Source organism: Haemorhous mexicanus, chromosome 2, assembly GCF_027477595.1.
Source record: "Haemorhous mexicanus isolate bHaeMex1 chromosome 2, bHaeMex1.pri, whole genome shotgun sequence".
Taxonomy (NCBI): domain Eukaryota; kingdom Metazoa; phylum Chordata; class Aves; order Passeriformes; family Fringillidae; genus Haemorhous; species Haemorhous mexicanus.
Window position 1 is genome coordinate 81,039,549 of NC_082342.1, and position 17,910 is coordinate 81,057,458.

The 17,910-nt window shown below is 37.5% G+C and overlaps 1 protein-coding gene across 1 annotated transcript in view; it reads left to right on the top strand.

Moving 5' to 3' along the window:
• Nucleotides 1-17,910, top strand: part of GPC6 (glypican 6) — a 715,829-nt gene that overhangs the window by 627,953 nt on the left and 69,966 nt on the right. Inside the window, exon 5 of the mRNA XM_059839216.1 lies at nt 15,693-15,823. Coding sequence (XP_059695199.1) covers nt 15,693-15,823 — 131 coding nt within the window. The remainder of the gene's footprint in view (nt 1-15,692; nt 15,824-17,910) is intronic.

Genomic DNA, 17,910 nt, shown 5'->3' on the forward strand with positions numbered 1-17,910 from the left:
ATTTTTGAACTCTCTTGGAAGTTATCCTCCTCCATGCATATCCAACTCTTCTTCTTCACTACACAATGTAGATATCCAGACTGTTTCATGCATCCAGGATAGGAGAAAGTATCTGAGAAGACACAAGAACACCCTTGTGTTCCTTGTTGTTCCTTCAGGCAGCTATGCAGAAGTATTGCAATCATGATGTGACTGCAATCTTTATTCACTGCATTTCAAAGAGCAGCTTTTATAAACAGAAGAGAATTTTCAGTTCTACTGACCCATTTACACTAAAAGGAAACCACAAATATGAGTTATAGACATCTGGCATGGCTTTTTTTTTTTCTTTTTCTTTTTTTTTTTTTTTTTTGTAACTGGCCACTTAGCTCACAGCAAATGAATTTCCAATCCTTGATTAGATATTCTAGACTTCATTCCAATAGGAATGAAGGAAGGAAAAGCTTTGTAGTAAGAGGTGTAATAGAGGTATGGAAATTGTTCATATTCTTTCTTTGGCAGACCTTTTTCCATTTTAAATTAGTGAGATTCATTCTTATCAAACAAAAAAGTAAGGACTGTCTTTTCATATATTGTCTTTTTTGCATCTAAGTTACTGATGTTTTTAGCAAAATTTTTCTGTCTCATTTCTGTCAAGAAACTGTGGTCTTGGACATGTGACAAGGCTGAACAAACTCATCTGAATCACAGACACAATAATTTTTTCATGAAGGGGAACTCCTCTACACATATTTGTGGAAACTAACATTAAACACACAAATATTTGCAGAAAAAATAAACAAATAAAAAAGTTAAGCAATAAAGTTAGGGCAAGAGGTAAGTTGAATTTATTGTCTATTATGTTTCCATAGACAGAGAGAGAAATGTTTGAAAAAATCAAAGTAAATATTTCTGTTCCATGGTTTGAGTAAATATCACCAAAAGGACAGGTTTGTTCTAGTTCCATTTGTGCAACTCACTTTTTAAATGGGAAGTTGTCTAACTTGCTTTTCCAAGAGAAAATAGAATCAAAAAATAGAATGGCTTGTTTTGGAAGGGACTTAAAATACCACTTAGTTCCACCTCCCACATAACCAGGGTGCTCAGGGTCCCATCCAACCTTGCCCATCCAGGAATGGAACATCCACAGCTTCTCTGGGCAACATGTTCCTGTGCCTCACCACCCTTTTTTCATAATGGGAAGAATTTCATCCTAATATCTATTCTAAACCAACTCTTGTTCAGTTCAAAGCCATGACCCCTTGTCCAATCATGACATCTCCTTGTGAAAATTTCCTCTCCAGTTTCTTGCAGGCCCCTTTAGGTACTGGAAAGCTGCTCTAACTGTAGCCTTCTCCTCTCCAAGATGAACCTCAACTTCACGGCTCTCATCTGGATCCACCCCAACAGGCCCAGGCCTTCCTTATGCTGGGAAGTTGGAACTTCTGCTGAAGTTCCAGATTTGGATGCAGTGCTCCAGGCTGGGTCTCACAAGTGCAGAGACCCCACCTGAGGATGGGATATATAAATGGTATCTGCCTGCTTTAGGTGAAAAGATGTTGCTAGGCTGATGTAAGCATTATAAAAGCCTTTTGGTTTTCCTTCCTGGTTGGTAGAGGAACATGATACTACCAAGTTAATCATCATTATTTATATTGTTAGCTCTTTCTGTATAGAGCATGTGGGAAATAGTGAGGACAAAGAATACATCTTAAATTTTCCTTTAACTGAAGCAGAACACACTTGACTTTGAAGGCCTTTTTTAGTTACTGAATATCAGTAATGTTAAGTGTCTGTGAAAAGATTTCCCTGGAGAGCAGATAGAATCCAGTGTACAGTGCAGCATATATCACTGTCAGATGATGTCATTTTTCCTAATATTTTCTTGAAAAAATGGTACATGTAAACAGGATTTTAAGAAAGCAGTAATTTCTGTATCAACTTTTAGAAGAGTGTTTGCTGTTCTTTTTTCTGTCTTCTCACATTTTTTTCTCTTCTGAAACCATGGAAAACAATTTGCTCCATAGATACAGTCCTATTCCATTTGACAAACATACAAACATTGATTGATATTTTTTTTCCACCCATATTTTGAACAGAGCCAAAACTGGCATGGCTTATTGTGTTTAATAGGAGCAAAATCATCAACTTCATTACCACCTAGTCCTGTTGTGCCAAAACATGCTCATTTCTCTACAGTAATGCCCACAGATAACAGTGCAGAAATGGGAATAATAGTTATTTCCTTCCATACACTCAGACAACTGGAAAAAAAAAAATGGATATTTTCATAAAAATCTGAGAATGGAATGAAGAGTCTTCTCCAAAGAAAATTGTTGAAAAGATGCTTTGTAACTTTATTAGGCCTTGGGTCATGTCCTATTCTCAGCAGATACAAGCATTAATAATAAACTTAATGTCTTCTTTAAAATGTGTAGCATTGAGCATTTATGTGTTTTGGTTTACGCTGTCACATTCAGAAAAACTGAAGTCAGTGTTATTTCTGTACAGCAATAAACTGTGGGTACAACAGCATAGGACAGGGCCTAGCATTTCTTCCTTAACGTGCTACTGGATCTGCACCCTGTTCTTGCTTATGTCTGGAAGGACCAAGAAGAAATGCCATTAAATCAGTGTTCATATGCCAGGGCTGGAGCTGGGTTAGTGATAGCAGAATTTCATCAACATTTGTTATTCTAAGTAAGAAGAGGAGCTGGATTCAGTGGATGCACACAAAGATTAGGAATTGAAGGCTGGTCTCCAGCACAGACCAGTGGCAGAGGAGGAGCTCAGTTGGAAAAGAGGGTGGGGCAGAGCAGTGCAGTGGCTTGAATGCACAGAGCTGCTGCTTTAGCCAGGCAGCTCCCAAAGAGGGGATGCATTTGGAAAAAGTTCACAGCCAACTTAACCCCTTAATAAACTGGGAGGACGGAATATCTCTCCAGAGGTCTTCAGTGCTGACTACATCTTCACATTTAGCGTTCAGGGAGCCAGGGAGGTCTATTATACTGAGTGCTTAAAATGGAAAGAACAGGTTAAAACTCAAAGTTATGGAAAGTCCATCCCAAAACATCCCTAAACCTCCCTAGATTTCATAGTCCCTCTTTATGGCATACCGCAGTCTTATGGGGAAATAGAGTTAATTCATATTCATAAATCCCTACTGGATGAAACTGGAGCTCTTGGATGAATTTTTTGTTGTTGATTTTTTCTTTTGGGAAATGTTCATTTTAGATAAGCAAAAATTTTAGAGGGACAAATAATACAATGGCTCCCTGGCTACTGGCCTGGAAGCCTCAGCAATGTACAGCCAGACAGCAATCTTTCTGTGGAAAATGTTCCACAGAAATTTTTAATTTTTAATTTTTCACCCTCTATTAAAAGCATTTTTTTTTCCCTGCTGTGAAAGTTTTAGTGACAACAGACTTTTTATTTTCTGCAAAACACTGTTATGTGTTATTATTAGTATTTATGATGATTACAGCATATCAGACAAGTGTCCTCATGATGAACATTAACTTTTTATAGTACTTCTCTAGACTGGACAAACATTTTTACTCTTGATCTCCCAGTCCTCTAAAAGATCAGGACACAGATAACTTGGAAGAATTAAGGAGCTCGAGTGTAGGACTCTTAATATTGTAATTAGTGCAGCTAGGCAAACATAGAGAAATTGCTCTTTCCTTTCAAGAGGGATGTCAAAACAATAAATAGATTAGTCATGCCAACAGCATTGATTTGTGACAGCCTTGATGTATGCAAGCATTTTTGCTTCAAACGTTTGTCAGTGGGGGAAAATATCCCACCATTTTTATTTGCTGCATTGAGACTTGCTGGGAGAAAATGCTATTAGGCATCTCAAAATTCTCTGCATAGTGGCAGGCTTTTAAATGCAATGAGATATCCACAGTGCATTTCCATATTAATCAATAAAATGAAAGGCAAAAATCAATTTTGTCTGTGCAACTGTGTGTGACACCTCCCTAAGAGCTGCTCCATTGGGATGGATTCATGCCAGCTAAGATGGTCATAGGCTGATTGTTTATTTATGGCAAGGAAAGGCATAAAGTCATCTTACTGACAAAGTTGCAGGAAAGATGTTACTTGTAGGATGTCGATTCAAAAGCCTGGCACTGGTACCTGGGAAGTATGTGTTTCAGACTTTAATAGCAACTGTGGCTTCCCACATGAAACATGGGCAATTATTTTCTTTGATTCAGAGGAAATAAAGGTTGAATTTACCAAAGAAACTGAGGATCATCCACTTATTCTCTGAAAAGATGACAACACTGAGGAATTTGCCATATATACTTGGAATTAACAATTTATCATTTTTGTAACTTCAATAATTAATAAAATGCGATGTGCTAGTATTGTATTCTACATCTCTTTTCTCTTTTAAGCACTGAACCCTAAGACACCCCCATGTCACCCTCAATTTGGCTAGTCACTGTTGCATCCTCTGGCAATTCTTCTAATCAGGAGTGTATGATGTTAGATTATGGTTTGTGTCATATCTTAAAGCTTTCACTTATCACTTCTGCAATGTGCTATCCATGATGTTATTTTACTGTAGATTTATTTGTAACTATAAACCTATTTTCTTTGTGCTCTTTTCCTTCTCTACTTATTCTCCAAATATTCAGTGTGAGGTTTTCTGATGATTGCTAAGGCAATGTTATGGTAGCATAAACTAAAAAGCTTGGTTTTGAGTGACAGTGGTCATCTCAAAACCCTTCATTGCCTAAAAGATATTAGGATTTTTGTTTTGTTTTGTTTTCTTATACTCATCAGTTGATTCTATTTTATTGCTCAGTCATTCAGTCTCATGAGGTCCTTCTCTGATTTTCTAGGTCATATTTATTCTCCTGAACAGTAGCACTAGTGTCCATTTTCACCTTACTATTTACCCCCAATCCCATTTTTTTAAAAAGATAACCACAAGAAAGTCTGGGTTTGGGGTCCTGTGCAGTCTATTAAAAATGTCTCTGGGGCAAAAGTTATCTCCAAAATTTTCATCATCTAGCTGGTCATCCACTGGACCCTTTTAACCCAAAAAATGGCTAGAAATTCATTGATAATGCAGCATGGAAGATGCATTACATCTAGTGGCATACAGACACTATGAAGCAGAAAAAATTATTCATAGAAAAGAAAAAAAACAGAGTGATGACCTATGTCCTTCCATAAGGCAGCAAACTGCCAATAGGAACATCAGTCTGTTAGGTTTAAACTGGATTTTTGCAGAAGACATTAAAGTCATAGATACCACCACACTAAGTAGTAGAAAGATTATGAAAGGTGGAGAAAAACTTTTTACAAGAGCATGAAGTGTCAGGACAAGGGGAAGTGGATTCAAACTGAGAGAAAGTAGGTTTAGATTAGATATTAGAAAAAATTCTTTGCTGTGAGGGCAGTGAGGCGCTGGAACAGTTTGCCCAAGGAAATGGTAGATGTTCCATGCCTGAGAGTGTTCAAGGCCAGGCTGGATGGGGCTCTGAGCAGCCTGGTCAAGTGAAAGATGCCCCTGCCCATGGCAGAGGGTTGGAATATGGTGATTTTTAAGGACCCTTCCAATCCAATCCATGCTATGATAAGATGCTAAGACAAGACAAGATTCTATGCTATGTGTAGATTAGATACTGTTAAAGGGTGAAGTTATTCTTGAAATAACAAAAAGTTTTTTGAAAAAAATCTTCTTATAAAAGTAAAATATGTGTCAATTCTCCAGAAGAAATAATGGACAGGTCATTAATTATGTGTTAAGAAAGGTAGCATAAATTCTGCCAAGGCTGGAAAAATCTCTACTGCACAAAATTTGGAATTAGAAGTGGGGAAGAAAATAAAAAAGAGTGTAGAAATTATATTCACTGTAAATTCTGAATATAAGGAGACATTTGAAAAATGTGTCAGGACTGACATGGGAAATATGAATTATAAATCAGTTGTGATGAAGGGGATAAGAAAATCAGATACATCAAGGGAATCAAGGAAGTTTTCTGAGTCAGACATATGGAGCAAAAAGGACCTCTGGAAAACAACATTAATGAGATCCAACTCTAAAAGTTTAATTAGTTCTAGGCACCACAATACTAGAGAATTCTTTTAAAGGAAATTAAAAAAAAAACCAGGAAAAGACCTGAGGAAATCCCTTATGAAAACAGAATTAAAAAATTAGCATGGAAAATATGACCAAGCACAAACTAAAAGACATGATAAATGTCTACATATATTTGAGGGATTTAACAAAAAAGAAATAATCAAACTGGTTAAGGTTATATGAAGCAGCTTATTAGAAATAGTTAAATTAAGCAGCAGAAAAAAATACACCACATAGCTGGACTATTCTGATAGTGATATATGGCAGACAGTGAAATAGCTTTCATAAAAAAAAGTCAGAAGAATATAGCAAAGCTATTTTAAAATTTTCCTGCACAGAGCTCTAGGGATTTTATACCTAGGAATTTATATCTAAGGGTGTAACACTGCATGGGCTTTGGAATGGTTGAAAAGATCTTTGAGGTTCTAATGTCTTTGACTGTATAAAGATAATGCAAACTATATACCCAGGAGATTTTCACTAAGGATACCTTTAAATGTAGCAGGAAGTTTCAGGGTATGATTTGTTCTTGTCAACCATTTCAGCCTATCTCATCAAGAAAGAGTCAGAAAGATGGACTTTTTTCAGTGTTCCAAACTCCATCTATCTTAAAAAAATTATACACACTAGTCTATGTTAATACAAATTTAAATTAACTATGGAAGGTAGCATATAGGCATCAATGGGGTTCTCTTATTTACTAACATTTCCTGTGACAGACCACTTAAACCTCTCCTGGCATATGGAACAAGCAACATGACAAAGGTTTTAGAAATGCATTACATTTTATTAATTGGTGCATGTCATACATTTAGACAGAATCCTCAACATTTAGCAATAATGTTAGCTAAAACTCCAGTTCAGACAAACATCTCATATTTAGCTACTACAGGCAGTGGAAGAATAAGAATAGTAGACAAAAGATTACCATTTTGCCTAGTCTTCGCTATTTTCTTTTTGCATACAAGAACAAAAATAAGACATGATCTAATAGCAGCATATAAACTATTTAGAATTCCTCAAAGTTATAGAAAGACATAGAAGAAGAATAATTTTATACAGCCATTTTTTTCAACACGTGGAAGAAAAACATATAGTATGTAAAATACTCAAAAACTGCAGTTCACCCAACAAAACTCATTTATCTTCTATCAGATGCAAAAAGATGACGATTGTGTGTCAATAACTCTTCATACATATATGGTAATTTCTTGAGCTGCTCTACCTTAAGAGACAGATACAATCCCAGCAGGAATAATAAAATATCCTTTTAGTTTATTCATAATGTTGACAATTCTTTTTTTCCTTATTATTTTGAAGGAAGAGTAAGTGATACTGCCATGAACCAACATGGCTACATAGTTTATCAGAAATATCAAAAACTACATTTTAAATCTGTACATTCTTGTAATTAAAACATAGATAATAAACAACTGGATCTGATACTCTACACTCATTTTTAAAGTTTGCCTTTTAATTAGCTGGTAATTAACCTGGCAGGAGCAATTATGGATTCCAGTCCCTCCTGAAAGAATTTAGGATATAATTTCATAACATCATCCTTCGGACATCAGCCCTTCAAGCATAAGCCAGAAAACTGTATTCACCCCTTTCTTAAACACCCTGCCTTAAATACCAATCTTTCTGTCCAGAATAGCCAAATATTCCATAGAAACAGCTTTGAAAGGAGAGCTATTGGGCACTTTAGAATAGCAGAGGTGGTTAAGGCGTTTTTCCAGCTGGTAAAATTTTGAGGCTGCTCATAGCAGGAAAAGAAATTGAAATGGAGTTTTCCATGTCTTGGTTGTACTGAGTACAGTTAGACACCTTCAGGAGTGCATCCTTTTGCACCACTCCTTTGCTCCTGCTCAAGGATGATGTGCAGAAATGATAGGCTCAGAAGGAATAAGAGGGTGAATGGATCTCTGTCAGACTGCCCCTGTGGCAGTTCATTTGGGAGCTGCATGCAGCCCCCTTTGCTCATACACAGACACGCACACATCTTGAACCAGCTCCCTTGAACCACAGCCTGGACCTCAAGACTGTCCAGACTCTGCACCCAGACTAAACCAAGTGTCCAGCAGAAACCTCAGGTCTTACCTGCTGCTGGTCTCCTACTCACAGGATCATTGGCTTGAAGCTTACTAGCTGCGTTTTACACACACAGAGAATATTCTGCACAACCATGCTGTGATTCTCAACCAGAAAATGGTTAAGAATAGAGTTTAGTAAGGATATAGAGCAGACTGCAGTGATTGAGCCTCTGACAAGTTTGCTGACCACCAATTTTTCCACATGGCCTCTTTCATATGCCCTCTTCCACCTATTTTCCCATGTTTGTTCCTTAGCTCACCTTAATCCATCTTTCTTTGCCCTTGTTTTCTCCCATGTAAACAACCCACCCCAGAGATGTTTTCCCCACTGCTCCCTGTTTTGTTCAGCTTCAGCTTCGTATGCTGATAATTTTCACCTCCAGAAAAATCATACCCCACATCCAGCAGTTTCTCGTGCAAGGACTGACAAGGCATTTGCCTGCATATCTCCAAAGAGAAGCTTAACTGGTTACTGTTAACTGAATATCCAAATAAAAATATTGAGATTCCCTCTGCACAACATGAATTTCAAGAAAAGTGCTTTCTCCCATGAAACAAAAGAAAAAACTAAAAATGAACAAACAAACAAAAAAAAAAAAAAAGAAAGAAAAAGAACCCCACAAAACCACCAAAAAAGATATAAAGCTGGATGTAGAAAATTATAATGTTATTATTCCATAGTATGGAGTGTATGTGGAGCTTAATGATACTCAGGCAGGAAATCTGTAATGTGACAGTTTAGCCTCATCAGGATAGAACCATATAGAGTTCTAATACAAATAGTAATTTGAAAAAGAGACTGTAAATCCTAAGGAAAACAGCAGTTTTGGCATCTCTGTCACTCCTTATTCTGTTTTCCTGAGAAGAGTTCTTATCACCTCCCTTAAATGTGAGTTAGAGATTTATTTTCCTCTTCTTGAATTTTTTTAGTAAATCATAATCTAGCAGTAAAAGTTTTGGCAGATTATTACAGGGATGTATTTCCACTGATATTATATTTGTAAAAAGTCTATATGTACCCATATTTCACTTTTCAATTTTTAGTTTTTAATTTGTTTCATTAGTTTACCATCTAACGCTCTAAAGATTTTATGACCACTATTTATATTTAGTGTCATGATGGAAAAGACTCACTGAGTTTTACCTACACGACCTAGTAAATACAATCCAGGCTCCTGCCTCCCCTTGCCCTTGGTCAGAAGGCTGGGAAGTACCAAATGATCCCTGCCTTGCAGCCCAGCATATCAACAATTATATCCTATCCCAAAACAGTCATTGCCACTCTCAAGGTCATAGTCAACTGCAACAGGTTTCTCACTCTGTTTACAGCTATTTAATCTGCAATCCGTGGTCTTGTCCATAGACAAATCCTTTGAAGTTTCACAAATAAAAACTTACCCTTACTTTTGTTCACCAGCAGCTTTGGGAGCAAGCACTTTGCAGTTCTCCAAAGATAAGTGTAAGACCACATACCTAGAAGAAAAATAGGGAACTCTTAATGGAGAATTTAAATAAGATCTTCCTCCTTTTTTTCCCCAAAACAAAATATACCTTACAGTTTTGTGAAGGACATGCAATTTAGTATTTTACCATTCTTTGTTTCCATGAAGAAACAACATTTATAGACTTCATCCATAGATTCTCTCTTGGATTCCCCTGGGGGAAGCTCAGCCACTGCTGGAATCTCACTGATAATTTTGAAGTAGAAGAGCAGCAATGTGCATGAAAGGAAAAACTAATGTCACAGCCAAATTAACGGAGACCCTAAAAATGCCTTTCCTTATCAGCCTCCCAAATTTTCCCTATCAGAGCCTCTTTGCATTTTCTGGATGATAGAAAGAGGGCAAGAAAAAGGAGGTGCTGATGGTTCTTGCCAGAGCTTTGTATTTCATCCTAGTTTAGAAGGGGTTATAACTTGTCAGAAGTCTCATACGTCAGTTTCATTTTCCCTGCTCCTTTTATTTCAATCTGGAATTCACTAGAAAGTTTTCTGGGAAACTGCTCTGAAAGAAATATAACACAAACAGGAACACGCCACTTTTGGTATCAAGATTATAGGAGGGTGGCTTGATGCATTTCCAAGGAAGCAGAGGCACATTCTTGTCTATTTGTATTGTTAGTCTATCCATTATTTTGCCTGTAGATTCCTAGGGCTCATAAAGTATTTCCATATCTTGAAATTCACCTGGTCTTCTGAACGTTTAAGTTATACAATAAATCACTTTGCATGATGACCAGTTTTCTCCTGTGTTTCTCATTAAAATGGCCCCTTTAAAACCTAAAAAAAAAACTTTAAAGCAAACAAAAAGTTTCTTCAGGATCTCTTTCTTAAATAGTGCTTAAAATGAAACAAGGTCTTTCTAAAGGCCATTGACAAATACCTATGTTTTTTCTTGACATGGAAAACACAATTTAAAGCAGTTAGAGAGAGCTGCTGTGCTCAGCTGGCAGAGACATGTTAGGGGCCCTTGGACCACACCCTAGGCCTTCAGTAGGCTTTGGGGGGGTTACTGCAAGGGGAAGGTCCCCACTCGGGTTTTCAGCATCCAGGAGAGGCTGAGAGCAGCAGCACTGATGGCGACCCAGGTGTGCCATATGCTCTGCACTTTGTCAGGGCCATTGGCAAGCCTGTGTCCTCAAGTGAGCAATTAGTCACATCTATTGTTTGCAACTCCCTGACAAACCCACAGCACAAGAATGACTTACCTAAACCGAGTTCCTGATCCACTCACCCCAGGTGGCAGCTAGATGCCAGCTTTTTGCCAGATGCTGTAGTATATGAAGAACACATACTGAACCTAAGAAAGGAGATTTGGAAAAATACAAAAGAGTAAAAATCAAGAACATATGTAACTGAGCAATACAGTCCAAGTATATTAACAACATAAAAAACAGGTGAGTCAATCACCCAGTTTTCAGATTTTTTTATAGCACAAATAATTAAGTTCCCAGTATCTACTATTTGAGGTGACTGAGAATTTATTAAGCCCTCAGAAATTATTAAGGACTCGGATTTACAATGAACTCGACCAGGCTTTTGTCCAATTCAAGGGTCTGTTCTTGACAATTAGGATTTCAAGACTAAAGATTTTCTGAACTTCATATTGAAATCTTTACAGTTTCTCATGTAATAATTTTTAGAAGGATAAAAAAAGGACTTGGGACAGCAGTGTTTTTTGTTGATGCACAATTAGAGATTTGAAGAGCTACAGTCTGGTGAGGACCATTACAATGTTTTGACTGTCCTGTCGTAAGTCTCATCTTATTACATTTAATCTGATTTTCACTGTATTCAACATAACAGTTTCCATTTCGCTCAATTGCAAAGGCTAGCTGGTATGTATGTGCTCATATGGAACTGTACAAGTGAATAATAAAGTTTATCACTGTAGTGAGAGTTAGGGTTGGCAAAAAAGAGAACTCAACCTAATGACCTGAGGAAATATTATTCCCAGTGAGCAATTCACCTTAAACACTGTACAGCATTTCTTCCTAGAAATCAATGCTGTGGATGAAAAATTCCATCTGAATTTAAATCTGAGGCCTAACTCAAAAAATTTATAGTATCAAGCTAGTTAAATACAGAAGTGAGTTTGTTCCCAAGGGGCCTGAACATTCACTAATAACATTCAATAATAAGATTACCTTGTTCTCCCAGGCTTCTCTCTGACTGTGGCCATGAGGTATGTTTGATTTAGTCAGGATCAGCATGATGGTTTGATGGTTAAAAAAAGGGTAGAAGGAAGAGCCTAGTCAGACAGAGGCTAAGTAAAAGATTTTGGCATTCATAGAAGTGCCACTTGTTCATCCTCTTTTGCTAGACTGAGCTTGCAGTACTCCTAGCAGAAGGAGACAAGAATTACCAGCAGCCTGGTCACTACTAAGTCAGCCATAGCCCCACAAAGTTGCTGGAGCTGAAATAAAAATGAATCCTCAAATATTAATTTTCCATTTGTGCAAAAAACTCATCTGAACTGAGCAATTGTCCAAGACTTCTAGTCTGAGCTGATCCCTAAACTGAGCAATAACTGGAAGCACAACTTGACTCAGCCTCAAAAATAATGTTGAAGGAGGAACCTGTTTTACTTCAGCCCTTCAAGCATCTCTTGTCACAGCATTTAATCTATTTCTCAGACTCTTCCTCTTCAAATATATCCCTGTATAGGCCTCTACTTCAACATTTGTCCTATCTCACATCCTAACCCAAAAACAAAAATACCAACTGCTGATATAAAGATGTACCTGTCATCAATAAAGATGTGGATATTTAAAATTATATTTTCCCCTTAACCCCTTACTCCCCAGGCATATCTTTAAGATATAATTAAAGATCACAAGGCTCTAATATCAACTGTCACTGTTGGCTCATAGCCTCTCACTGCTTTAGTTATGAATAGCTGCCTGGAGTGGTTCACATTCATTCCAAGACAGAGAAGGAGACAGCAACTAAAGAATATGGACAAGCAGGGATTTACTGTTTGATTTTTCTCTCTCCTTTTGTTTTCTTTTATTTTCTCTTACTTTCTTCCTTTCCTTTATGTAGAGCAAGAGCTTAAAGCTATAGCCCATGTGATTGAAATATAAACTTGACTCTAACCCAACCTGAACCTCGGCTCTTGAAAGCATCATCAGACCTATACCATAACATATCAAAGAAAGAACTCAACAAAAAGCTCACCTTTGGCAGCCAGGAATTATCCACATTCCTCAGCCTTTGCCCTTTTCCTTAACAATGACTAATAGATAGATGATATAGATTATAGATATAGATGATATAGATATAGATATAGATATAGATATAGATGATATAGATATAGATAGATATAGATATAGATATAGGTATAGATATAGATATAGATATAGATATAGATATAGATATAGATGATATAGATATAGATAGATATTGGTATAGATATAGATAGATACAGATATCGATAGATGATATAGATAGATATAGATATTGATGATATAGATACAGATACATACCTATATGTATATATAAAAGACTAAGTCTATGAATAGGCTTAAGGTTCAGAAAATAGAAGCTGATTAGCTAAAGGTTATCTTTCTGTAGATAGAAACTGTTTGAGCCAGGAACAGATTTTTAGTTTGCATCTCCTAGAGTTATTTATTTTGGAGTTGAAGGCACTTTCCTTGAGGAAAAGCTGTGCTTAAATTAAAACCGTGGTTCTTGTTCAGTTAAAGGTTATGCATTTTTCTGCCACATAGCTGAGATTTCACTTCAAGGTTTAATTCAGAACTATTGCCCCATGCCATCAGAAGAAGCAGCAAGTAGGCTGGAGCCACCACCCATTCTCACAAGAGATCTCCAGCAATTATTTACAGAATTCTGATTCAGCACAGTCCCTGAACACATACTAGGGCTTAGCACTAGACTTTTCCAACCTTCTAGCTGCCAAAATGATGACAATTCATATAAAGAGGCACCTGTCCTTAATTTAAAATGTAGTCTACTCCTACCAAAAAAAACCAAAACTAAACAAAAAAAAAACCAATAAAAAAAAAAACTCACAAAAAAAAAAGGAGAAAAAAAAAAAAAACACAAAACCCACAAAATCTACCTTTTGACTGTTTTGTGCAGTAACCCTAATCTTAACCCTATTCCTGACTAAACTACCAAAATCCAGCCACCAAGACCTGTGCCCTAATAAGGCCTAGTACTGATCATGGCACCTAGGATTTAAGCTGATCACATTGCTCACAAAGTACTAAATCGTGAATGTTTTGCTCAAGTCATTCTGAACATGAGGAAGAAAATACTTCATAGGAGTCCACTCTTAAAAATTCTCTTTGTAATTTTTTTTTTGGCATTTGGAAAGACTGCAAACTTATAGCTGTAATCTATAAGTGTGTGTGCATGTCTGTATGTATGTGTGTGTCTTTGTGTGTATGAAAACTGTTTTCTCTATCAGAGGTAGTTCCTGTTTTCACCACTTCCCACTGGAAAGGCTATAAACTACAGAAATTTAAAATAAGGTGCAGGCAAAATAACACCTCTGCTTGAAACCAATTTCCTATCATCTGTCCATTTCTCACAGTTAGCAACAAGTGCTATACACCTCACTCCAAATAACTGACATTACACTCTTTCCAGCCTAAAAGTACTGTGAAATATTAGATGTAAATTTGCAAAAGTGCTTTGGTGCTACATGCCAAGCAATTCCAAGCATGCCAAGCATGCCAAGCAATTTCAGTGGGATTTCTGGGTATGCACTGACAGCATATAAACAACTTAATGCAGTCCTTGGGTGAGGCTGTGCATGGAGGTGTTTGTCTAAACTGCTAGAGTGAGACACCAGCCCCTTTTTCCCATTCCTCCATGCACTTGTGCTTTTATGGGGAAAGAAAAGATGTCCATCTTGGAACAAACCTCTGTGGCTTGCAGCCAGGTGTAAAGCTAACAAGCACTGCTGTCAGATCTATGGAGAGCTCCATGCCTTCTCCACACAGCTGCTGTTGGACTGGTGCTTAAAACAGCAAAGCAGGCATGGGTCTGTTTCAGAAAGAAGTCTGCTTGGTACTTTCTGGAGCTTAAGTCTGGCATATAAAGAAGAGAGCAAGTGAAGATTTTTGTTTATTGTGCTAAGGCTACAAGCATCAGCTGCTTAAAGCTAATTAGCCGCTGAAAACTTTAACATGGGAGACAAGGATCCTGTTCATATGCTGTTCAAAGGATATACTGTAAATCCAGTTTATCACATGGCTATTGCCACATAAATTATGATAAACTTGTGTCTGCATATAGACAAAATAAATCTGATTCATGGCAAAACCTTTTTATTGCCACGAATTTCTGTTCAATTGCTTGTTTTTTCACTTGTAATGAACATCAAAAGATTAAATTACTGTGCAGAGGGGCTCTAATGGAAGTTAAGCAAACTTTTTTGTTTTAATACAAAACATGCAAACAACGTATGTTTCTACATACAACTTACAGCCATGTTTTGAAAATGTAGCAAGGCAAACATGGTTTGTACCTATATATTATGGCAGAAATCCAATATTCATCTGCTGTTCATATTGCAAGAAAATGAGATCATTAAGGTCAGAAAGAACAGCTGCTTTAATTACAACACTCCAATAGATCATATCAAAATTTTCATCATCTCACACAAATTCTAAGAACATACCCCAAGGATTCATTTCTATTATCCTGCTTTTTCTTGGGAAGGAGATTACATAAGTACACTCCAAAGCACTGGCTGCTTCAAGAAGCTGTGTAAAATAATTTTACCCCAAGCTTGATAGTCCTATGGCAACTAATATTAATCTAACTTTTAAAGTCTTTATTCCTCTTTCTGTGGTGGCAGCAGTAGGGGAAGATATTTTTGACAGCAGGGAAGCTGCCCTGCAGGCTTCACAGTGCTGCTGCCCCACATCCCCCCAGACTCCTGCTGAGGAGTGCTCAGTATCCACACCTACAGCTGGCAGTGCTGGTCTGCCTGAGGACCCCAAAGGTATCCCTTCTTTAAGGGAATGGCTGCTTTGTGTTTTAACAGATGCTATGCTTCTGGTAGCGGAGAGATTAGAGGGACCATTCAACATTGAATCAGTCATGGATCCTATTGATGTCAAGATTTCTGAAGCCATCATGAACATGCAAGAGAACAGCATGCAGGTGTCAGCAAAGGTACTGTGTCAGTCGTGCCTTCTCTGTTATTGAATGTCACAAGTGGGGGGAAAAACATCTCCACCAATTTTTCTGTCTAGACTTTAAGAAAGATTGCCCAGACCACCAAAAATTACCTTTGCTTGTTCAACAGTTCACCAGACTGGCTTTGAATTCCTCTTTAAACTAGTTAAACAAGCTTGAATTTTTCAAAGGGAAGTGGAAGGGAGAAAGCTACCATTTATTTAACTTCAAAGTAATGGCTGTGAGAGATTTAAGGAAAATAGAGTGTTCTGGAAGCCAGTGGTAACTCTGTAAGCATTATCCTGCAGAGTATACTTGGTAACTTCCACTCGTGTCTCATCTGTGATTCTCCATATTAACTTCCAAACACATTTTGATTTACCTGGGTCAGACTGGGCACAGTGTGTTTGAGGTGAATACAGAAAATGTTCCATTTGACCTCCTTTAATAGCCACTCTAGGGAAATATTACATTGGCCGGTCTCTGATTACCAGACTTCAGTTTGATAGAGTTTTGTCTGGATTCTGACACAAAGATAAACAGAGCTAATGACACCGGCTGCCTCCTTTCCATTTTTAATGTGTGTGTGTATACACAGGTCACCACCACCTCCGAACCCCCTGTTAATAAGATCCTTCAAATTCAGTAGCAGGTGCTGTTGAGCCAGTAGTCAACAATTAATGGCTTTGCCTTAATATTCATCATTGCACTGTGGCTGAAATTCTAAAGTCAACCATTCACCAAGCTATCTGCATTGGGAGCTTCTATCTCCCATTTAACTCCCAGCAGTCAGTCAGGTGCTGGCCAGACTGCCATCTAAGTCAGTGATTTTCCATTGCTTGGAAGGAAGCTGCTGTAGCTGGGAAAAAAAAAAAAGTGGGGACAAAAAGCAGGAGCCTGAGGTTTACATTCTTCCTGTCAACCCAAAATTAGATGCTTTTTATGGCCCCAGTGCTGCAGGTTGCTAAGAGTTTCCTTCAATATGCTTTTTGCTTTCAACCTACATGAAGTTCCTTGGATTTTAAAAGCAGTCTACATCCTGCAGGATGAGACTTTATTCTGGCACCAGTCATCAAGGTGTTTAACAGCCAAATTCTCTCAAATGTTTTGGGAATTAAAGGTTAGCTTCAGCAAACTCAGCCCTTACCTCAAAAAAGAAACAAAAAATATTTTCACTTAAAACTCACCCCAGGCCCAGGTGTATTTTGGTTTCCTCTTCACTTTTGACTTTTTCCTTTTTACTTTTTACTGTTTGGTTTTCACAGTTTCTCCATTAGCTGGAAAGCTGCATCCCCTGCCAGAGTCCAATGATGTTTTGGCATGAGCTCATCTCACTATTTGTTCATAGCAGAGCAGACTGTTTCTCCTGTCCCTCACAAATATTTTATTTGCTGTAAAGATTAATAGCAATGCCATTTGCAATGCAATAGTTTTTCCTCTAAGAGAAACCTTAGATAATTTTTTTTTAAATCTTGTAGAACAGAAAAGAAATTATATCAACAAAATTTATTTCATTATATTTTCATAGATAACAGAGCTGTCTAGCCTTGAGGGACCTTTGTATGTTCTCTGTAGACCATTATTCTCGTGAAATGTGATTTCCTTGATCTCCTAGGTTATAGCCATCTTTTTTCATGTAACATGGAAATTCTTTTCCCTTAAAAAAAGGCAAAGGTTTTGGGTATAATGCTGTCCTCTTCTATGCCAGGTCAGACTTGCAAAGATGATATACAAGCAGACTTTGATTGATCCATCCTCTGTCATCTAATTTTTCCCCCTTACACATATTGACCACTTAGAGAGGTTCTGGGGAAATGACAGACACCTCACCAGATGTAGCAGGGTGCATGGAATGCAACTGCAGACCTAATGTGGGAGAAAAGCCACTCTCATCAATTAATCTGAGATGCCACTCAGAAAGTTTCAAGCAGGGTGTTGGAATCATGATCTTTTCTATTTTCTCATTCTTCAGACAATTTTGTACCTTTATTCAACTGTACCTACTGAAAAATGTGGTGACTAGGAATCATAGCTATTTTTCCCCAAATCAGTCAGTGCCTTTTTACAGTGGAAAAATGATGATG